The sequence below is a fragment of the Erinaceus europaeus genome, chromosome 1 (assembly GCF_950295315.1).
Source record: "Erinaceus europaeus chromosome 1, mEriEur2.1, whole genome shotgun sequence".
Taxonomy (NCBI): domain Eukaryota; kingdom Metazoa; phylum Chordata; class Mammalia; order Eulipotyphla; family Erinaceidae; genus Erinaceus; species Erinaceus europaeus.
The window spans coordinates 22,426,232-22,449,626 of NC_080162.1; the positions used below are offsets into that span (position 1 = coordinate 22,426,232).

General features: G+C 48.0%; 1 protein-coding gene across 8 annotated transcripts; it reads right to left on the bottom strand.

Moving 5' to 3' along the window:
* Positions 1 to 1,365: 1,365 nt before the first annotated feature.
* TBATA (thymus, brain and testes associated) lies at positions 1,366 to 21,799 on the bottom strand. Of its 8 annotated transcripts, XM_060200507.1 has the most exons (14): positions 21,743 to 21,799; positions 20,931 to 20,983; positions 16,378 to 16,433; positions 15,810 to 16,028; positions 14,836 to 15,071; positions 12,156 to 12,320; positions 10,575 to 10,654; positions 9,223 to 9,399; positions 8,357 to 8,417; positions 7,723 to 8,118; positions 7,253 to 7,334; positions 6,140 to 6,284; positions 3,920 to 3,972; positions 1,366 to 1,629 (listed from the first exon to the last, which is right to left on the bottom strand). In XM_060200507.1, the coding sequence occupies exons 3-14, from the start codon at positions 16,422 to 16,424 to the stop codon at positions 1,428 to 1,430; spliced, it is 1,863 nt and encodes a 620-aa protein (XP_060056490.1). In that variant the 5' UTR covers positions 16,425 to 16,433; positions 20,931 to 20,983; positions 21,743 to 21,799; the 3' UTR covers positions 1,366 to 1,427. The 8 variants fall into 8 exon arrangements, with proteins under 8 accessions (XP_060056490.1, XP_060056632.1, XP_060056431.1 ...); XM_060200649.1 differs by lacking the exon at positions 15,810 to 16,028; XM_060200448.1 differs by lacking the exons at positions 20,931 to 20,983; positions 21,743 to 21,799 and adding an exon at positions 19,011 to 19,097.
* Between the last annotated feature and the right edge of the window lie 1,596 nt (positions 21,800 to 23,395).

Genomic DNA, 23,395 nt, shown 5'->3' on the forward strand with positions numbered 1-23,395 from the left:
TCCCTCTTTTTGCCTCCAGGATTATTGCTGGAGCTTGGTGCTGACACCAAGAATCTACCACTTGGGAGTCAGGCTGTAGCGCAGTGGTTAAGCACAGGTGGCACAAAGCACAAGGACTGGAGTAAGGATCCCGGTTTGAGCCCTGGCTCCCCACGTGCAGCAGAGTCGCTTCACAGGCGGTGAAGCAGGTCTGCAGGTGTCTATCTTTCACTCCCCCTCTCTGTCTTCCCCTCCTCTCTCCATTTCTTTCTGTCCTATCCAACAATGATGACAACAATAATAATAACCACAACAATAAAACAATAAGGGCAACAAAAGGGAATAAATAAATAAATAAATAAATAAATATTAAAAAAAAGAATCTACCACTCCTGGCCACCACTTTTTTCTTTTACATTTTATTTGATAGGGAAGAGAGAAATTGAGAGAGGGGAGGGGGAGATAGAGAGGGGGAGAGACAGACTTGCTGCAGGTGGGGAGTGGGGGCTTGAACCCAGGACCTTGCACACAGTATTAGGTGTGTTTAACAGAGTGCAGCACTGCCTGGCCCTTATTATCTTTTTTATTGGTGACTTAATGTTAATTTACAAAATTCTGAAGTACTGGGTGTAATTCCATATTGTTCCCACTGTCAGAGTTCTGCATCCCCATTCCCTCTATTGGAAACTGCAGTAGTTCTCCCAAGGCCACAAATATGAGTTGATATATATATCCATTTTTTCTATGCTCCTTCCTTTCTAAGTCACATCTACACCCATTATTACCTTTGTATGTCCTTCCTTTTTGCCTCTTTTCTCTCTGGGTGCCGAGGAAGTTGGAGTTCAGAGCCCTCTCTTCTAATAATTCTCCCCTTCTGAGAATATGGATCAAAGTTCTTAAGCTAATTCTTAGCTTCTGTAATTGCTTCTCTGATGGGCATGTATGTTGGCAGGTTGATCCATACCCCCAGTCTGTTTCTGTCTTTCTCAAGTGAGGTAGGACTCTGGAGAGGTGAGGTCCCTGGGCACATTGATGAGGTTGCCTGCCCAAGGAAGTCAGGCTAGAATTTTATTAGCATCTGTAACCTAGTGTCTCTAGCCTATTCTATCGATGGTGAGGGGAGATGATTGCCAAGCCAGCAAACTAGGAGAGGAACTGGATCTCCCCTCATACACACATGTGTCCTTAAGCCAAGACTGCCAGGGTGATTCACCTTCAAATTATAATCCTTTTTAGTCAATGTTCTCCAAAGTATAAGCACACTCTAATGCTACAAAAGACGAGGGTAAGCCCCAGCAACTATCTGCCCTTCAGTTCTACAGAGTGAGATAACTTTGGCTTGGTCCTGGGGAGTAAGGATGGTGCAGAATTCACTCCTCTCTTGGAATAAGTGACCCTAAGAACAGACCTTTTCTTCTAGAACAGTGGGACTGTCCTTCAAGGGGAGATCATAATTTAATAGACTTTTTGCTATAGCAAAATAAGTATTTTGGTTGAGGTGATAAAGACAACTCTAAAGTATGGGATGATGTCTGAGTGAGGAGGGTTGGAGAATCCTCACTCTTCAGTGCTCTTCCATTATCTTTGGAGTTTTTTCTTCTGTGCTCTGGCTGGAATACATCCGAAGAACTTGTGCTTTTCCAATGTACTCTGGGAGAAGGAGAGACAGCAGGCAGGAGAGGGTGAGGGGGCAGAGCACTTATCTTGGAGCATCCAGAGCTTTCACCAGGCCCTGAACAGCTGTGTGTGAACTTTGTCAAGTCCAGCATCAGCTCTGGACTCTGCTGGGGGCTGGGGAGTTATAGACTCCCTCTCCTGAGCCCCACCACTCCCTCCTCCTAACCCAGTAATAATTAGCTATGAAGTATTACTCTGTGCCAGACATTGTGCCAAGGACGCAGGATCCTGCATAGTCTAGTGGGACATGTATGTGATGCTCACAGTTGTCCTTCTCTCTCACCTCAGTCCCCTCTTACATCCTACACTGGCCTAAGCCACCTCAGTGACACAGAAACCTCCTCATGTCCTATTTATAATCCTCTAGCACTCCTCTGTGCGTGCTGTGTGAGAATACACTGGGGCCTGTCCCATGGCCTGACTCTGCCCTCCTCTCTCATTGCACTTCTGTCCCCAGCCCATGAGAGTTTGACCAGCCTGGCTTGTTTCTTCTTTACACCAATACACCAGGCAGGTGAGGGCTGTACTTATGAACTCTTCCAAGATCTGGGGAGGGCCACAGCCTTCCTGTTGCTCAGCTCAAGTAGCCTCCCTCCTCCTGCTCCGTCATCCTTGTAGCCTGCCTCTCTCTCTCCCCCCCTCTTTTATTTGATAGGACAGAGATAAATTTAGAGGGGAAGGGGAGATAGAAAGGAAGAGAGAGACATCTGAAGACCTGCTTCACCACTCATGATGAAGCATCTCTGTTCCTGCAGGTGGGGAGTGGGAGCTTGAATCTAGGTCCTTGTGCATGGTAATGTGTATGTTCAACAGGGTGTGCCACCACTTGGCCTCTGTGGGACTATGTGAAAGCTTGGTAGAGCTTAGGGGAGCTCTCCCATCTTTGGATGGAGGTCTGGAAAGACACCCCATTTGTCAGCCTCTTTCCTTATAGAGATGAGCCAAGAGGAAAAGTCTCCAGACTCAGTTTCTCCTTGTTAGTCTCTCAAGCTCACAGAAAGCCTACAAGCCTCTCATACTTAGTTCATTCTCTTGCTATCAGGCCAAATGGCTACCTGCTTGGAGGTTCACTCAAAGTTCATTATAGTCATCCAAAGTTCACACATTCACTATAACTTTGCCTTTTGATCATATGGGAGAACACACTCTATCATACACCCCTGCCAGTACCCCGCAGTGAGACCCCCATATTCTATTTCCTTGTGCCCTTTGATGTCTGTGATCCACATCAAGCTTTGTTTTTCTCCTTCTCTACCTCACCTTACTGGTTTAACCCCTATGCTTCTCTCAAATACCTTTGGATAATTAACTTGCCTGTATCATGGAAACTAATTGTCTTGACCTTTATGTATCTCATCAATTCTTGTCATACCAGCCCCCTACCATGGGGACAAGCTGACCTTTAAGAAACCTGTAATTTCTGACATATGTGAAAAATGTTCTTTGTTTAACTCAGTATAAAATCCTGTACCCGGGAGTCAGGCAGTAGTGTAGTGGGTTAAGCGCACATGGCGTAAAGCGCAAGGACCAAGGACCCTGGTTAGAGGCCCCGGCTCCCTGCCTGCAGAGGAGTCGCTTCACAGGTGGTGAAGCAGGCCTGCAGGTGTCTCTCTTTCTCTCTCCCTCTCTGTCTTCTCCTCCTCTCTCCAGTTCTCTCTGTCCTATCCAACAACAGCAATAATAACTACAACAGTAAAACAACAAGAGCAACAAAAAGAATAAATAAATAAATAAATAAATAAACCCATCTTCAAGTAAACGGATGTTCGTACCAATATCTCCTGATGCCTCTTTCTATTTCATGCAGTCACTAGAACTGGTGAGGGAGGGTTGGAGGCTTACCTCCCCCCCCATTGGAGCCACTCCACATGAGCGCCGGCAGGTCCCCTCTCTATTATCTTCTTGGTGTCTTTTATGCCACCTGCATTATGTGTCTCCTGGCATTTATACTTCTGAAGTATTTTTAGTTGCTGTCTGCACTTCTTCTCACTAAGCTCCACAGGAACTGAAATTGTCTGAATTCTTCTTCCAGTGATACCCAGAACCCAGCATACAGTTGCTAAAGAAGTATCTGTTGGATGGATGGATGGATGGATGGATGGATGGATGGATGGATGGATGGGTGGGTGGATGGATGGATGAGCAGATGAAGTGATGAGAGCTTCCTTGGGTAAGGACTCATCCTGTGGCAAGGGAGGGGGTTTCTGAAGAATCAAGCTGGGCTGGGCCTCAGAGAGCCCCCAGCTGCTGCATGGACTCTTACCTGGTCTCTCGCTTTTGGGTAGAGGAGATGTCTTCGTCTTCTTCGGGGATTGACTATAAGCAACACAGAAAGAGAGAGTAGAAGGTTGAAGCAAAGCCTGCTGCATCAGAGCAGCAGGGGAGGTGGGCAAAGGAGGAGGGTGCTCCAGAGGGCAGCAAGAGCTCTCCTTTCAGAGACCCAGAAGTCTCTGTCCATAGTTGTCACCACCCCAAGCAGGACCTGACAACTGGGACTCCATTGCTTCCCACTGTCACAGGGAACCAAGACCCTTCTGCCTGGAGAGCTGGAAAGGAAGCCCCTGCACCAGCCTGACTTTCTAGTTTGAGTGGAGAAGACAGAACCTCTGCTCCCTTCATGAACATTTCCAGGCTCCAGCAATAACTTAACATATCATATCAACGTTACACTCCAGCAAGCCCTTCTGTGTCCCTGATGTGATTTTTCCTCCCTCCAGCTCTGGGAGATGGAGTTTTGAAAGAAGGTGAAACTGAGGCTTATGGATTGGGAGGTGGCTTTCCCAAGGTCACAGTGGAGACTGTTGTCCTCATATGCTTCCCTCAGTCTCTCTGATGGGAAAGAAGCCTAAGCCTAGGACCTGAGTAAGGGTCCTCCTCCCCACCCCCAGCTGGCTAACTCTCATCCATCCCCTGACTTGACACCGCTGACATTCTCCATCCTTTCATTTCTCAACTGTTTTTTAAATTTTTAAATTGATTTTATATTGCCACCAGAGTTGTCACTGAGACTCAGTGCCTGCAAGTGAATCCACCACCCTTGGCAGCCATTTTTTCCCTCTCTTTTACTTGATAGAACAGATAGATATTGAGATGAGAGGGCATGATAGAGAAGGAGACAGACAGAGAGACACCTTCAGTATTTGCTTTATTGCTTTTGAAACACCCCTCTGCAGGTGGGGACCAGGGGCTTGAACCCTGGTCCTTTCATATGGTAACGTATATTCTCAACCTGGTACACTACTGCCTGACCCCTGCACATTCAAATTCTACCCCTACAGTCCTCAAACTCTGCTGGAAATACCTGGGTGATTGTTTAAAAAAAAATACACATCCCGGGGGGGGGGGGAAATATATATGTATATATATATGTATGTATGTATGTATGTATGTATGTAATGTAGACAGATAAATATAAAGTCAACACATATCTATGACCTTGGGAGAACTACTACAGTTGCCAGTAGAGGGGAATGGGGACACAGAACTCTGGTGGTAGAAACAGTGTGGAATTATACTCCTATTATTTTATAACTTTGTAAATCACTATTAAAATATATACATCTTAGGCATGTGAAATAGGTCACTTACACAGTGTGATGCTTTGCTTGGTACATAGCACACATTTGAGCTTGGCCCCAGTCATGTGAAAGGAAGTTTTGCTATGTGGTCTCTCTTTCTCTCTCTCTCTCTGTCTCAATAGGATGATACACATCCCCTGTCTTCACCCCAGACCTGTGGGGTTAGGCCATCTAGAAATCTGCATTTCTGACTAGATTCTTGGTTAGTCGAAGCTCTTCTGAGCTTGGAAGGTAGACAGGGTTGAGTTTTGAATCTTAGCTCTTTTGCTGATCAACCAGGTAACCTTAGGCTGTCATTCAGCTGTTCCTGAACCTTGACTTATTCATCTGTGAAATGCAGTGTCATATGGGACAGAAAAGCATACACCACCTGTGGTGTCAGGAATACAGCAGGGACTCTGGCTCTGTTGGTGACATCCAGGCCTTACTCAACTGCTTAGTCCAGAGACCCTGTCTCCAGCTATCCAGGGCACTGAGTAGTGGGAGAAGGCACTTCTGCCTGCCTTGTGCTAGCATACTGGCCAGGGAAAGACTGGGGTCAGTGAGCCAACCTGAAAACTTCTATTCTGGCACTGATGCCTGTCCCTATTCATGTCTCCCCAAAGACCAAGAGTCTCTGGAGGGCTAGATGGGGTGTACCCAGCCCTGTTTTGCTACACCAGGCCACTCCCTGGGGCACCCCTACCCCCAGCACCTGATGTCTGCTCTGGTAGAGTGGCCTTCCAGTGGTATAGACAGAACTGGAGTGTCCCTGGGAAAAGGCTGGGGCAGATCCAGTCATCCCCAGCTGTGACCAACACCAGGCATTCTTTCCTGGGCATCACTGGCCTCACGTGGAAGGAAGACGGCTGGGCATGAGAGAGCAGTTGAGGGCAAAGGATGACGGTTGAAGGTGTGGAACCCACCTGGAGGGTGTGAGCTGTAGTCTCTCTTGAGATTCCTGGACTTCCTGGAGCTGGTTCAGGAGTTTCTCTTCTGGGATAGAGACTAGGGGCTGAGGAAGAAGCTGAGCCACTGCTGTCTGGAGGAGTCCCAATGCCAGGTCCTTCTCTGGAAGCACAGCCAGGGGTGGGGTTCACAATGGCTTCCCAAGAGTGGCTCAGCAGGGAGCAGAGCCACAAGTCAGGTCAAGCAGGGTCCAGGACAGCTCTTTCTAAACACCTCCTGTCCTGCCAGTCTGTTCTCACGTGGAGGTGCCCTCGTCTCTCCTAGCCCGAGTATGTGTGCAGAGCACCCTCCCTTCACACTCCTTCTCATCACCAAACATACAGATGCAACTTGTTCTTGTCCCTGTTAGGCACATCCAGCCATCTCACCCCCTGCCCCTCTCTAGGAGGCTTGCTAGGAGCCTGACCTTCCTCCTTCCTCTTTATCCTCCTCTTACTCCACTTTCTTATCCTGGAAGCCATATCTGTCTCTCATCACTCCTCCCCCTCCCACCTAGGTACACCATGCCCCATCACGGCCCAGTGTTCTGGTGTATGTCCACTCATGTGTCCATGTGCACATACATGTGTTCTGATAAGCATCTGTATGCTCCCCAAGGTACTGGGTGAGGGCTGGGCTACAGAGTGTGGGCTTTGGACCTCTCCTTCTTGGACACTTATGCCTGCAGTTGACATGCAGGACGGGTCCCCTCCTAGAAGTGGGGTCACAAAAATTCTGCTGGGGAGCTGAGAGGAGGAATGTGGTGACTTTTTCCAGCAGGAAAAGTTGAGTATGGCTCTCCAGAAAGGAGAATCAGAGGCCTTGAGAAGTGAACAGGACACTGATTTTAAAAGCTTGAGATCACAGATTCAATCCCCAGCATCCCAAGTACCAGGTGATGCTTGGAGTCTCCCTCTCTCTCTCTCTCTCTTTCTCTCTCTCTCTCTCTCTCTCTCTCTCTCTCTCTCTCTCTCTCCTTCTATAGTTAATAAATAATTTTTTTAAAGAAGTGAGAAGTGGCTCCAGTGGAAGGTCCTGGGGTGGGATCCGAGTGGTGTGGAATCTTGCAGAGATCCAGGCTGTTTCCTTACCCTTCTGGGGAGCGTAGAGTAGCCAGAACTGGATAGATCTCAAAGAGTCTGTCTGAAGAATCTGACAGAGGAGTTCCAAGACCTGTGAGGGAGGAGGTGGGACAAACCAGGGTTTGTAAGCCAGGGTGACTTCTGACTGACATGTTCCAGTCAGAAATACAGGGCCCTCCTTGAAGTAAGCCCCTAGAGCCATGTACTTGGCTTAATTGGTTCCCCCCCCACCATGGCCCCTCAACCACCCCCCTCCCTGGGACTTTGCGAAAAACTTTACAGAGGGGCTTCCCTCTGCCCACAGCCTTGAAGGAAGATTCCTGAACCTCCTCTGTAGACAGAAGAGGGATCAGAGAGTTCCAAAGAGGAAGATACCATAAGGGAGATGGTGGCAGTCTCATCACTGATTCCCACTGGGGCTGGGTGTACTCCCTTCCCTCACATCTGACAGCTGCTTAGTCAGCTCCAGGGAGACGCACCGGGTTCTGAGTCCCTGAGTTCTTGGTGTGAGTGTTTCAGGGACCCCGTGGGCCTCCCCACCCTGGAACTCCCAGGGTCTGGAGATGTTATAAAGAAGGTGATGTTCTCCCAGAAGACAGGCTGAGGGCTGAAGTGGGCTGGTCCTGCAGATAGCTCAGCCTGGGACTCGTCCATGGTGAACGGCGTGTCCACTTGGCTCCCAGCAGCCTCCTCAGCCTTTGGTGTCTCTTCTACTTCAGGGCTTGTCCCCCCCTCTACTCTCCAGTCAAGAAAAGAATGATCCATTTCTATTTTGGGTGATCTATGGGGGGTCTTTACGCAGGGCTGGTGATGGTAGCTGTGTCTACTGCTGGCTGAAGTTGGGACCCTTGGTGGGAGGTGAAGCCCTTGTAGTCCTAGGAAAGTGAGAGCCCCTCAGTTCTTGGCAGTTAGTCTTCCCAGGACCTTCAGAAAAGCCTGTCAGTTCCCAACAGGTCTGCTGCATGCATGGCAGAGTGGGAACTGGGCCTGGCCTCTCCCCAGGCCTGTGTCTGCTAGGGAGCTCACCCCCACACCTCAGGTACCCACCCACTTCAGTAACCCCCAAACCCAGTCTGTCCCTTGACCCTTCTCCATTCTCCCAGTCCAACTTACCTGCCCTGTGCCCCCTCCCCACGGAACCCGAGAACCTAACTCCAGGCAAGGTGAGGTCGTCCTATGGTGGAGAAAGTACTGTGTTCTAGTCCCAGTTGTACTGGTTCCTCTCTGGGGACCTGGACCACAGAATGTCAACTGGCAGGACCTCAGTCTCCCCATGTGAGAAGTGGGGATTCTAGGTCCTGTCTGCTCTCACCACTCACTGAACTGTGTAAGGCTCCAAAGGGAGCCCATACTTGAAAGTACTGGTCACAGGAAGGTGTCCAGATGCGAACTCAGTGTCTGGCCTTTCCTAGAGAACACGCGTGCACTTCAACAGGGGCCACCAATGCCTTAAACCACCCGCAAGAGTCAAGGACCCAAACTAGGCCTTGAGAGGGAAACTCTCAATCAAGGGGCTGGTAGACTTTATGCTTTGCTAGAGCACAGACTAGGCCCTACTCAAAGTGTGGGGAGAGCACAGCAGACCCTGCCATGGTTTGAAGACACACTGGAAAGTTTATCTCTGTGTCTCTCATTCTACCATTGTCTCTAAGCTTTATTGATGCAGGCCCTGTAGCAAGCTTGATGCTCCCTATTTGAGTAAGTCATGGAAGTAAGGGTTCAAAACAAAAAGGTCTTTGTACAGGGAGAAAAAAAGCTTCATACAGTAACCAAATGCAGCAGGGGACTGGAATCCCGACTCCTTGTTTGGGGTTTGCGAGTCTTACAGTCTTAGGTGCCAGCATTCCTAGGAGAAACCAGATTCTAAAGCAAATTATAAGAGTGACAGTTGGGATTTCCATAGGCCTGGGAACAGGCCCCATCGTGCACTCTGCCCTCAGACCACAGAATCTGCAGTTCCATCCTTCTAGGGTCCTTACCAGCAGCTCCTGATCTTTTAGGATGGTCTGAATGTCTCCATTTCTACTTGAAGATGAAGAAGAGCTCCGGTGACCCTGGCGGGAGTGGCGGCGGCCAAAGGCTTGGGCAGAAGCAGGGATGAGCCTCCCTGTCTCAGCCGAGTACTTAGCCCCCTCTTCTCTCTGAGGTTCCTCCTTCTGCTGGGACAAAAGTGGCCAGAGGCTCCAGGCAGAGGAAGAGTGAGGAAAGGGGGTGGGAAGGGAAGGGAGGAGAGAGGAGGAGAGAAGGAACTGGGTAACATCTCTAGACAGTGTCCATCACCTGTCCTGGAACTCCAGTGCCACAGTACTGCAGAAACCCAGGATGGTGGCCGGGCCAGTTCCTCTCCATCCTAGACATTGCCCACAGCAGAGAAAACCTTCCTCTGACAGCCAGATCTCTTACTCCTGAGACTTCACTGAACCCTGGTCCCCCTAGTGATCTCTATTTGCTCCTTGTAGGCCCTCCACATGACCCCTCTCTTCAGCCATCAGAGACTGGAAAACAGTACCCTGGGCCAAGGCCCCATGGCTTACAACCTACCTTCACTCCTAGCTCAGCTGCCCCCCACCTCAGTTCTATACCCCTCTGCTTTTCTGTGTCCTGGGGAATCACCTGTGGTCACAAGGCCTGGGACTTCTGGTCTCTGTAACTCCAGTTATAGCTCCATCTTAATGTTAAGAAGACGTAGGCCCAGGCAGCATAGCTGCACCATTAGCTGCAGACTGGGGACAAGAATTCTGCTGCTGCCAAAGGCCAAGGCAGGACCAGACTCAGCCTCAGCCACAAAGGGCACAGCCAGTCCTGAGGTCAACTCTTAACTTCAAGCTGCCTCCTAACCACCTTTACTGGGTGATCAGCTAGTAGCCCCCCTTAGAGGTCACCCTAATCCTGTTTGAAACCCTTCAATGATTCTCCTCCACTCCTTACTCCACTCTACTCCACTAATTCAGAAATGAACACTCTTCTTGCTCATGTTCAGAGTCAGTCCCCTCCCTATCTCCCTGACTGCAGCTGTCTGGTCTCTCAAGGAGGGTCCTTTCTTGCCCAGTCTCTGAGCTTTTGCACAGAGTACTTCTACTAGAATGCCTCCCTATCTACTTCTGAACATCCCATCTCACCCATGACTCCTCACTACTCCACCCCTCCTCTGCTCCCAAGATGTCATTGTCCTCCCTCCCCCTTTGGTTAACATTTATGGGCCCCTCCTCCCCTGTGCCTAACAGCAGCACATTGAATGACTGGGCTGGTCTTCCATCTTGGAAGGAACTTTGATACAGAGGGCTGGATAAATTTCACCTCATCCCAGACAGCAACTTTATCCTCTACCCACCTCGCTGTCCTTCGGCTCATTTTCCTTGGTGAAGACAGCTATGCGAGAAGCCAGGGTCTTCAACTCCTTCTTCCAGGCCTCTGGGAGGAGGGGACAAGGTCCTGCCAGCTGATATCTGGGCTCTCCTCCTTACCCTCCCAGTGGCCCCAGATATTGGGCAGCCCTGCTCGTCCCCCCAACATTCTAATCCTGTATCGTCAAGCAGAAAGGGAGGCTGTGCCCTTAAATCACAGCAGTGATAGGCCAATGGGCCAGGAGGGGGGCTAATATCCTTGTTATAGCAGGTGACTTTATTGGGAAATGCTGCAGAGCCTCTGGCTACTGAGCAGGATGCTCAGGGCTTCATCTGACTTCCTCTCTTTTTGGAGCCTGAGGCTGGTACTGAGATTCAGCCACCAGATTGTGCCAATTGCTCCAGTTGCTGGAGAGGTTGGTGGAGAGCACTGCAGCAAGCCTGCAGACCTCTGTCCTCTCCCCTCCCTGGGAATTCTTCCCCAGTGCTACACACACACCTACAGAGAAGGTTTGACAGAGCAGAAGCCTCTGGAACACTGCCCCAGCACTCGTGATGGCTGGCTACTTTCACTGACTGATTCCTGAGTATTAAGTCACAAAATAGCCCCCATAGCACTCCTGTCCATACCGCAAATCCCATGACTACTGTCCATTCTACTTGTACTCTACTTGCTACTAGTCTGCAAGTACCTCAAATCTAAGCAGATACACTTTTTTTTTGAGGACCTAGGGATAGGGAGTAACGCAGATGCAATTGTATGAGGAAGTAAATTTAAAAGTAAGACACCCCACACACCAGGACCTGGGTTAAAGTTCCCAGTCCCTCTGTTGGGAAGGGAACTTCATGAGTGGTAAAACAATGCTGCAGGTGTTTCTCTTTCTTCCTCTCTCTTTTTTTTAAATATTTTTATTTATTTTTGAATAGAGACAGAGAAAAATTGAGATGGGAGGGGAAGAGACAGAGGGAGAGAGACATCTGCAGCACTGCTTTCCCCCTGCAGATGGGGACCAGGGGATTGAACCTGTGTTCCTGTGCACTACAATGTGTACACTTAACCAGGTGTGCCACAGCCTGACTCCTTTCTCGCACTCTCTATCTTTTCCCTTCCCTCCCCTTCTCAATTCCTCTCTGTCCTGTCAAATAAGTAAGAAAAAAAAAAGGAAAAATGACCACTAGGAATAGTGGATTTGTTGTGCAGGCACTGAGCCCCAGCAATAACTCCATTGGCAACAAAAAATGTAAAAAATATAAAGTAAAATAAAATAAGTAAAAGTAGTGTGCCCTTGTGTGGGTCCAGGAGGTGGTTCAATAAGACACTGAACTTGAATGTATGAGGTCCCAAGTTTGATATCCAGTATCCATGTACCAAAGTGATGATCTGGTGTTTCTATATCCCTCCTTCCCTCCCTATCTCACATTAATAAATAGGAAAAACGTAGGAGACTCCACCAACCCAAATGCCATAGCCTTTTCCCTCCCAAGCACCCCCCATGGGAGAGTGACTTGGAGAGTAGTATGCTCCTGAGGAGAACAGTAACCCCAGGGTAGAGGGACTATGTACCCACCAGAAGGAAGCTGAGGCTCCTGATTCGACTGTGGGTCCCCAATGGGGGTGGCTATTGTAGGTGTCTTCATCAGACAGCGGGACCAGAGTGGGTCTTGAGGCGAGGGGGTCAGAGAGTACTGGTCTCCGATGTCCCTGACAACACACACGGGCTTCCCAGTGAGATCTGCAAAGGTGAAACACTGTGGGGAGGGACGTCTAGGTGGGTCCCAAGAACTCCAGGGGCTGGAAGAAGGCTGTCAGGTGAGAAGGGCACTGTCCTCACTTACTTTGGTAATGGCAGCCCATAACATCTTATACTTGGGAGTTACTCTGCCACTACAGAGGCTGTACCTGCCTAGATGCTTAGAATGAAGCAGGAGGGAAGGTTTCAGGGTCCTTGGAGAGTCTGGCAAGAGGTGCAAGGACCTGGGATTCCTGGGATCCTGGTTTTGAGATCATTTTAGTGTCCTGGGACTGAGCAACTCACTGCAGTCTGGGCAAAGAAAGGTGGAGGCAGCCTGAAATTAAGACAGAAGGGTGGAGGCACCAGGCTACAGACTGTGATGAGAGGGGCCAGTTGATAGTTTAACTTAGATGTGGAATAGAGATCATTAAAGTGTGTAAACTTGGGCCAGGCAGTGGCACATCTGGTTGACTACGCATAGTACCAAGCTCAAGGACATGGGTTCTAGCCCCTGCCTCCACCTTCAGTCAGGAAACTTCACAAGCTGTCTCTTGTTCTCTCTTCCTCTCAATCTCCTCTTCCTCTCAATTTGTCTCTGTCTTTATCCAGAAAACAAACTTTTTTTGAAAGCACAAACTTGCAAAAACAAAAAGTCGTCAAATTATGTCTCAGACTTTGTGAGAGTCATGGTGGTTTTGGGATTGGGGGCATATAGGACTTTAGGTTGAGTGTGGTGTGAAACCATAACCCAACTCTTGCAACTTTACAAGTCATTATTAAATCACTAATAAAATTAATGTTAGCAAATCATTTAAGAGGATCAGGAAACAGCTCACTCACCAGAGCACACACTTTGTCATGAGCAGGGACCTGGGTTTGAGGCCCTGGCCACTGCATAGGAACACCTGCACAGGGAAGCCTCACAGTTAGTGGGGATAGTACTGTGGTATCTCTCCTCTCTCCCTCTCTCTGTCTCCCCTTATCTGTCACTGTCTCTAAAGATAAATAAATAATAGTACCCTCAGAGTAGGCAGGGGTGCACCTGGTTGAGTGCACATGTTACAGTGCCGAAGGATTGGGGTCTGAGCCTCCGGCCCCCACATGCAAGGGGAGAGCTTTGCAAGTGGTGAAGCAGTGTGCAGACATCTCTCTGTCTCTCTTCCTCTCTATCTTCCCTCTATTTCTGACTGTCTATCCAATAAATAAAAATATAATTTTTTAAATTGTGTAGGCATAGATCTCCACTGATGACAGATAATAAACAAACAAATAAGTAAAATGAATCAGAGACTTAGACTCTCCCGTACAGAAACACTTTTATTTTGAGGAGGTGAGTTGCCAGGATGCCTCACTCTCCTGGTTTCTCTTCATCTTTTCTGTTGCTTCCTTCTCATGGCCTCAGCTTCTGTATCTTGGGGGTCTGGAGCAACGTCCTCCTCTCCTATCTTGTACTGTCTCCTGCTTGATCCCCTTCAATCTAGCAATTCAGACACCACCCCTATAGAATGAATCACCTTTGCATCTTTTCTCCTAACTGTGGACCCAGCTGCCTGCTCTGCACCTTCAGCTGGCTGGCTAACAGTCTGCAGACACTTCTCATCCCTTACAGTGATGACTCCTCCCTGACTCTCCACTGGCCCTTTCTGTAGGCTTTTTTGTTTTGACCAGTACTTCTCCAGTTTCCATGAGCCCCAACCCAACTCCTTGGAGCCAACTTTGACTCCTTTCTTTCTCTTACTCTCCATTTCCAACTGGTGAATCCTACTTATTTCACCTTCTTTGTATCTCTAGGATAGGGTCACTGACTCTTTCACTGCTGCCAGCCTGGACTAAGCCAGCATCTAGAAAGAGGTCAATGGATCACTGTGTTCTCAACCTTCTAGAGGCCCCCATCTTACTCAGTGAGATGACACAATGGTAACTATAGTGACCTGCAGACTCTCAGTTCTTCCCTGGTTGCTGGCCTTTTCTGTTCTTTTGACCATTCCAACAACATTGACTTCCTGACTGTTCCATCATCACAGCCTAGATGTCCTTGCCTGTGCACTTGTTTCTTGTTCTCTCTTCCTTGAATACTCTTTGATTTCCACACAGTTCATGACCCCCCTTTTTTTCTTATTTCTTTGTTCACATGACATGCTATTGGTCAGTCTCCTCTCTCCAGCTGTGGCATTTATCACATTTTGACGCCTGATGTATTTCCTGTCCGTCCTCACCAGAAAGTTTGTCCCATGAGGGCAAGGAACCATATGTCTTGATTACTGTCATATCCCTAGAACCTAAAAAGGGGACTGCCAAGTTCATGCTAAATGGATGTTTTTGATGGATGGGTGGTTGGTTGGGTCAAATGAACTGAGAGGACAGAAGGCAGTAAAGGAATCCCTGCAAGTGATCAGGCCACAGTGACCCTGGCTAAGTCCCTGTCTTTTCTGTCTCAGTCTTGGAACAAGCTGGATCTTCTCTTCCAGTTTTCAAAATTACCCTCCCCACTCTCAAGCACTGCCCCTAGACCTACCTTGGATGTGCGTCACCCTCTGGGGGTGGGGGTGGTGCCGGGAGAAGAAGGAGTGGTGGCTGAGACGGCCAAATCGATAGGTGCCTGGACTCTGGGGCTTGGGCGCCTTCACTTTCTCCTGGACAGGCTCGAAATTAAGAGTCCCTGAGTTCACCAGTTCTTTACGTGGTTCACTGTCTCCTTGGCTCCTTGGCGTGTGCACCGGTTTCTTTTCAGGCTGTGACTCAACACTTGGACTGAAGAAGAGTGTCAGGCAGAAGCTAGTGGAGCCTCTAGACTTCAGAGCTCAGTGCTCAGTATTTATTGCTGTGTTCATTCCCAAGATGCTCTGCAGTCTGACTTTCAGGATTTTTCCCACCACCCTCCATGGTATCTGAAGCTGAGCCACCCCCAGAACCTTTTCCCACTTGTTACAATCCAATCCCAGGGAGACTTCCTTTCTGTGTTTCTAAGAATACCTTAGCAGAGAGCTAGGATTCATTGGAGAGATTCTCCCAGGATCCCTGTTTTCTCCCAGAAACCATCCCTAAAGTCAGAAGGAGAAGCCACAGACCCACCTATTCATCCAAACACCTGGTGAGGAGCAAAGTTACATTATATAACCCCCAGGGTCAGGGGCTGGCCCCACCATGGGCCTGTCCCCAACCAAACTTTTGGCAACCCAACCCACGGGAAACAAGATATAGGTGGCCACCCTTCCCTCCACCCTTCCCCCCACCTGCTTCAAGTCTAGGCCCAAACAGAGCATCTAGAGGGTCAAAGCAGGCACCAAGGCAGGCAGCACTAGTGAGTTGCTTCCCCCCCTTGGGCCCCTCCCAGGACATGCTGCTATGAGGCTGTGCCGCTACAGGGAAGCTTCAAGCTCTTTCTCGCTTGGCTTCACTCCAGTGAAGCCACATTGAAGGCAAGCCATAGTGGGTTCTCTGACCTCCACCCTGCAACCCTCCCTACTCCTGAGGATGCTGCATCTCTACCCTGGATGAGGCTGGGGTAGGTCTTGCAAGGCTCCAAGCTTGCTTGCTGTCTGCTTTCCCGTCTCCCGGTGGCCCTGGCTGTAGGGGGTCCCTCTGGAGTATAGATGGGCTCTGGATATGATAAGAAAGCTGTTCTGCCCCGGGCCCCTCTGATGGTCTTGCTGACCAGTCCCCTGAGTTTCCTGTTCCGTCCTCGGTTGGCCTCTAAGGAATCTGGGCCTTAAAGACATAAAGCAAACTTTCCCTGAAAGCTGCAGTTAGCTGACCTTCCCTACTCCCAACTAGCAGAGGAAGCCCCCTGTCCAACCTAAAGCCCCTGGAATTCCTCTTCTGAGTGCTACTGTCTCCTGTCACCATGACTTCTTCCCCAACGAAGGTCTAGACTTATCTGTGAACTGTGTGAACTAAAGCCCCCTGGGGACCTGACTGGTGACAGTGAAAACTGAAAGATGAATATTTTTCTTAGCCACCCCCTCCAAGACTGCTGAGCTCCCCCAGACTACCTTTGTCTAGCACTAGAATCCCAGCTCACCTCCTCAGTCAACAGAGTGGGCACTGGGGGCCTTACCTCATTAGTGGATGCTCTGCCACTTGATTTGCTACCTCTGTCGTCATTATAGAGCTCTAAAGGGATGAAGACCAGGGTACTTAATACTGGTGTTGAAGAGAGACAACAGAAACTCTCACAAACTGATAGTGGAAGCAGAAACCAGAATGCTAAGGGGCCAAATGGTGGTATCTTGTTAAAAAAAAACAAAAAAAACTAGCAAGCTGTGTCAGCCAGAAATGCCTCTCTCAGATTTAATACCCCAGAGGAGTACCTGCAAAGACTAGTTGTAAAAAAGAACTTAGGCTCCCACTGTTTAAATTAGCAAAACCATGGTGATAACCCAGAGGCCCAATAACAGAGAATAGATAACTAAGCTAAAATTCGCACAACTGAACTCTGAAAATGAATCACAGCTTCATAGAGAATAGACACATCTCACACATAGAATGTGAGCTCAGGAGAACAAGTTCCAGAAAACCCTGCATCCGAATGGCATTATTAAAAAAGAAGCATGAGGGTCAATTGGTGATGCACCTGATTAAGCGCACACACTATAGTGCATAAAGACCCAGGTTCAAGTCCCTGGCCCCCACCTTCAGAAGGAAAGTTTCATGAGTGGTGAAGCAGGACTGCAGGTGCCTCTCTGTCTGTCTCCCTCTTCCCTCTCAATTTCTCTCTGTATTGAGTAATAAATAAAAATAAGTAAATAAATAGAGACTGGGCAGTAGCTCACTTGGTTTAATCTATGTGTAAAGTCCTGGGTTCAAATTCCTGGCTCCCCATCTGCAGGGGGGAATGCTTCACAAGTGGTGAAGCAGGTCTGCAGGTGTCTTTCTTTCTCCCTCTGTATCTTCCCCTCTCTCCTCAATTTATCTTTATTTTTATAAAATAAAAATAGAAGAAAAAATGTCTACTGGGAGTGGTGTATTTGTAATGCTGAAGCTAAGCCCCAGTGATAACTCTGGTGGCAGTAAAAAAAGTTAATTAATGAAATAAAAATAGAAAGACAGAAATGGTCAGTAAGGGCTGTGAATTCATCTTGCATTCACCAAAAGCTAGTGGTGATCTTGGTGGTAATAATAAAAAATAAATAAACTGAAGCATGGACCAGAGAGACAGGTCACTGTGTAAGATGTGTGCCTTACCATGTGTGTAGCCCAAATCCAAGCCCCAGCATAAGAAAGTCACAGTATCAGGGGGAGTGCAGTCTATATTCTCTTCTCTCTGTCTCTCTCTAAATGAAGAGTTGGCGGGGGGGGGGGGCTGGTGGTGTATCAAGTTAAATGCACATGGTTCAAAGCTCAAGGACCTGGCAAGGATCCCAGTTTGAAGTGTCTCTCTGTCTCTTTCCCATTCTATCTCCACCCCCACTCTGTTTCTCTCTGTCCCATCCAATAAAATAGGAAAAAAAAAAAAAAAAAAAAAAGGCCAGGAGCAGTGGATTTGTAGAGGCAGCATCGAGCCCTGGTGATAATCCTGGAGGCAAAAAGAAAAAGACAAAAGTTGGCCCTAGAGTGGTGAAATTGCATGTGTGTCAGTCCTCTCAGACTAAAAGGTGGAATGATGTGCACAAGCAAGGTGTCTGCTATGTTATTAAATCAACTTGTGACATGAAATGGATCAAAGGCGATGGGTAACAAAACTAAAGATGGTGCTTAATCTAGATCTATGTACAATACATATACAGTCAAAACGTTGGTGCCAGGTTGGGGCAGGAAGTCAATGCATTCTGAAGATTAACACTCACAGGATCTCTAGGGGACCCCAGAGATCCCCACCCCCCACAGAACCAGCCTTCATCAGATTAGGGAAGTAAGTAAGGGAGAGCAGGCAGCACTGCCCAAGACCAGGAAGGGGACACTGTCCGAGGCCACACTACTAAGAACCAGGCATCTTGACTAGGTCCTGACTCTTTAAAGACAAAAAGAGAAGGGCTTCCTCTTAAGGAAGATTTTGGCAGTCTTGACCAGGGCTAGGCCCTAGAGCACTTAGATGCTGCCAGCTGGAGGACAGGCTACTTGAAGGCTCTAAACCCACCTTCCAAAAGGAAAAGGAAAAAGATTCTCTTTATAATAAGACTTCCAGAGACTTTAACTATGATCAGAAGATGAACCCCTTTCTTCATCACATTCCAGTTTATCTCTCTCTCTCTCTCTCTCTCTCTCTCTCTCTCTCTCTCTCTCTCTCTGTGTGTGTGTGTGTGTGTGTGTGTGTGTGGAGAGAGGGACAACAGAGAAACAAAAGTAATACTTGACTGTTGGTGCTGATGATACAGGCTGATAATTTCATCCAACCCTCGTCATTTTGTAAATGGTGGATGTGACCCATTAAGTTTTGATCTGATTTGCTAAGTCACTAGTGGGGCACACCTCATACAGATGCTATAGAGAAGGCAACAGGACTCTTGACAGGCCATGGCTTCCTTTTCCAGAGACAGACAGGCCAAGCCTGCAATATCCTCTCCTGAACTCACTTCCATCTCTCTGGACCCTCAACCAGCCAGATATATAGCAGTCTGCATGCTCACATAAGTCCTGAGACAGAACTCCCCTTGCTCCATCTTGTCCCCCCTCTGGGTCCCCCTCCCTCCCTGAGGCCCTGCCTTGCCTCCAGTGTCCATTTCCTCCCCATGAAAAGAGCCCTGGACTCACCGAGGCAGGTGCCTACTTTGGAATGTGAGCAGAAAACCCCTGGTGCCTGAGCAGGAAGGAGCCAGACAACAAGTCGGTGGGCAAGTCTCCTCAGTTCTGTGTGCAGACCTGTCTGCTTTGTGACTGCATGAGGCAGTGGTTGCTAGGTTACCCCTTGCCCACAACTCCAGAACCACTCCCCAGCATCCCTCTCCTCACCTGCACACAGCTCCTCTTACCCCACCTAGACGTAAATGGAGGGCTTCCTAGGGACCCTCTTGCCCTCCAAACTTCTTCATCTCTTGCTCACCCAGTGCTTTCAATGAGAAGCCAAGGAAAGTGGGAATGTATTGGGCTGGCTTCAGCAGCAGGCAGAGAGTGAAAAACTGGCAAAGAACGCTACTCAAGAAAGGTCCCCACTCTGCCAAGCTGACTGGGCCTGATACCATCATGAGGAGTGTGTGTGTGTGTCTGTGTGTGCTTTTTCTAGCTTCTTACAACCTGTTTCTGGAGGGGCTGATTAGCAGAGTGTTGTCTATATAAAGAGGAGGAGGTTGTCAGAGCCTTCTTTATAACCCTCCTCTAGGCAAGATAACTGGGTGGAAAGACCCTTGATTTCCTATTAATGGGAGTTTTCTGACACAAGATGTGTCACCTTGGCTAAGTCACCCATTCTACTGCCAGAGATTTTGAACAGTAGTAAGAACAGTCCATCACCCCTGCTCCCCACAGTGAAGTTGAACATCTACCCTTCCCCTCACTCCAGAAATTTTTACTTTGGTGCCATACTGCAAACTTGGTCAGATACAGAAAGAGTTTCCCTTTCTGTTCTTTCTCAACTTCTGTTTATGAGAATCCAATACTCATTGTTGTCTTTCTGACTTATCATTTCACTTAACATAATTCCTTCTAGCTCCATCAAAGATGGGTCAGAGAAAGTGGTCTCATTATTCTTAATAGCTGTGTAGTATTCTATTGTGCAAATATGCTCAACTTTCTTAGACGTTCATCTGTTATTGGGCACCTGCAGGACATGGCCCTCAATGTGGATCAACAATGGTAGGGAATGTTCCATTCTCTGAAGGGAGGTTGGACAACATACTTAACCATTTGAGGAAGATGAGTCCTGAAATTAGTGCAGTCTACAATGTTTCTAGCTGTGATCACAGAATGTGAGCTCAGACCTACAGGGATACAGAGGCCACATAGGCTCCTGTGCTGAATATGGGCCCCAGATAAAATTGATGGGGATTACAGTTAACAATATTTATACACTTTCCCCATATTTGGGAGCTACTCTCTTCCCTGATGCAGCTTTCTAGTCCTTTTTCCAACTATGACATCGTCTCCCCAGACAATACCTTGGGTCCACCTGCATATAGATGTCAGGCTTAGGCAAAAACTAGTAAAATCATGGCCCCCTCAGAAGCTACCTAAAATAGACCTACTAGGTTTTTCCAAAACAGAGGCCCCCAAATCTTCATCTGCAATATTCTTGCCTTTAGGTTCATGATTAGTCAACAGTTTGTTCTGCTTTATATCTTAACTCTTTTTCAGCCACCAGATTCCAGATGATACCATGATGACAGCCTGACTCCCCTGGGCAGACAACCCCACCGACGTGTCCTAGAGTCCCTTCTCCCCAGAGCTCTGCCCCACTAGGGAAAGAGAAGACAGGCTGGGAGTATGGATCGACCTGTCAATACCCATATTCAGTGGGGAAGCAGCTATAGAAGCCAGACCTTCCACCTTCTGCCCCCCATGATGATCCTGGGTCCATACTCCCAGAGAGATAAAGAATAGGAGAGCTTTCAGGGCAGGGGGGTGGCAGATGGGATAAGGAGTTCTGGTAGTGGGAACTGTGTAGAATTATACCCCTCTGATCCTATGGTCTTGTCCATTTCATAAAAAGTCAATTCAAATGCCAATTCTGCTACTTACTGTGTGACCTCAAATACGTGGCCTCACGTCACTCAACCTCAGCTCCTGCATCTCTAAAATAAAGATGACACATTTATTCTTACAGGAATGTTGGAAAGACTGAATGTCTTAATGCGCAGCCAAGTATTGAGATTCATGTCAGGTAGTAAGTCGCCTGCTTGTTTGTTCGCTTGCTCAGTCATCATCAAAGTTTCACGGTTCTAGTCTGACTTTTTCAATAGAAAGAGAAAGGGGGAAGGAGACACTGCAGCACCAAGGTTTCCCCCAGTTCCCTGCTCCTACCTGGTGATATGCCAGTGATTCAAACCTGGGCTGCACACATAGCAGGGCAGACACCTCCCCAGGTGAGCTCTCTCTCCAGCCCCCTAAATTTTCACTTGTTACCTTCTCTGGTCCTGTAAAATGGAGTACACTCACTCACTTTTGAAGGATAAAAGAGCTAAGAAGAATGAAACACCCAGTGCTCAAAAAATAATATCATCATCAATTATTGGTAACTTACTGGAAGTGGGATATTTTTGTACCACTGTTCTAATAAACATATCTAATAAATATTTAATATCTAATAAATATTTAATATCTAATACATATTTAAGATAGAGACAGAAAAATTGAAAGGGAAGGGGGAGATGTAGATGAGGAAGAGAAATAGGGAGAGGGAGAGGGGAAGGAAGAAGAAGGAGACAGGGGCAGGGAGAGGAAGAGAGACCTGCAGAATTATCTCATCACTCGGAAACTACCCTCCCCCCACAGGTGGAGACCAGGGCCTTGAACCCAGGCCCTTGAACACTGTAATGTGTGCACCACTTTACCAAGTGCATTACCGCTCAGCCTCCTGGAGATAGGATTCTATAGTGGCAGGAGTCCTTAGTCTGAGGACTACCTTCACTTTATTTCTCTGAGACTTGTTTACTTATCCAATGAGGTGAGGCTAGTCCTTTGTCTGCTGAGCTTTGATGAGGACAGAGATTGTGAGGGGGAACCCAGGGCCCTGCAAGTCACAGAACGGTTTGCAAACAAAGCTGTATGGTGTGCTAGGAGTGGGGTCACCTGCTCTCACAGCCAGAGGGAGGCCTATTTGAGTGTTTCCTTCTCAGCACCTGGACTTCCTATTGGTACCCTGAAACATAAAGACTTTTTCTTTCCAGTGGGGAGGAAACAAATGAGGAAGGGTAGTTAGAGGCAAACCAAAGTTCTTCAAAGACCCTGTCCTCCCTGCAACTGAGAATTCAAGGCATGGAGGTCACTCAAATGGTCGGGGGCAGTCTCTGAGCCTGGCCTTGCCCTTAAATCATCCTCCTCCTTCTCCTCTTTCTCCTCTTCCTCCTCCCCCTCCTCCTCCTTCTTCTTTCAGCTCCCCCTCCTCCTTCTTCTCCCTCTTCCTCCTCCTCCTCCTTTATTGTCTCTAGGGTTACTGCTGAGGCTCAATGCCGGCACTGCAAATCACTGCTCCCGTGGGACAGGCTTTCCTTTTTTTTTTTTCCTTATAATTTTTATTAGATAGAGAAATTCAGAAGGGATAGGGAGATAGAAAGATAGACTATCCACTTGTGAAGCAGACCTCCTGCAAGTGGGGAGCTGGGGTTCAAACCCAGGTGCTTACACTAGGTAATATGTGCACTTAACCAAGTGCACCACCACCCAACCCCCACCCCAAGCTCTTGACTTTTCCTGGGCCTGTCTCTGCAGAGATGAGGTGACCCCTGGATACATCCTGAAAGCCCCTGGAAGTGTGTTCTGGGAATCCCAGGGAATACTCTGATAAATAATACTCTGCTTGAAAGAAGAGAGCACTTACTTGCCTCCTGATCACCCCCTCCCTTCTGCTTCTAGGAATACTTGGGGAATTTCCTGCCCTGGGAACTCACAGGAAAGCCTGCTTCACCTTCCTGTCACACCTGTGAACCCTCCCCCCCTGCCCAGGAAGAGGTGCTGGTCCAAGGTTTTACTGTCTGTCTCTTAGTTCACACTATCAACCATAGTCTGAAAACACTGTATATAGTATTTGAAGAAAGAATGTATAATTTATTTTGTTGCAGCATATTGTTATGATTTTATCATATATATATAGCCACCACGGTTATTGTTGGGGCTCAATTTGGGGCACTATGAATCTACTGCTGGAAGTGGATTATTATTATTAAATTATCTTTATTTGTTGGATAGAGACAGACAGAAATCGAGAGGGAATGAGGTGATAGGGGTAGAGAATGCTTCACCACAGCAGGCGTGGACTGGGGGACTTGAACTGGGGTTCTTGTGCATTGTAACATGTGCCCTCAGTCAGGTATGCCACCAGCCCCAGCATTACTTTTTTTTTTAATTTCTTTATTGGGGGATTAATGTTTTACATTGGACAGTAAATACAAAAGTTTCCACATGCATAACATTTCTCAGTATTCCACATAAAAATACAACCCCCACCAGGTCAGTCCTCTGTCATCCTTTTCTAGCACTTGTATACT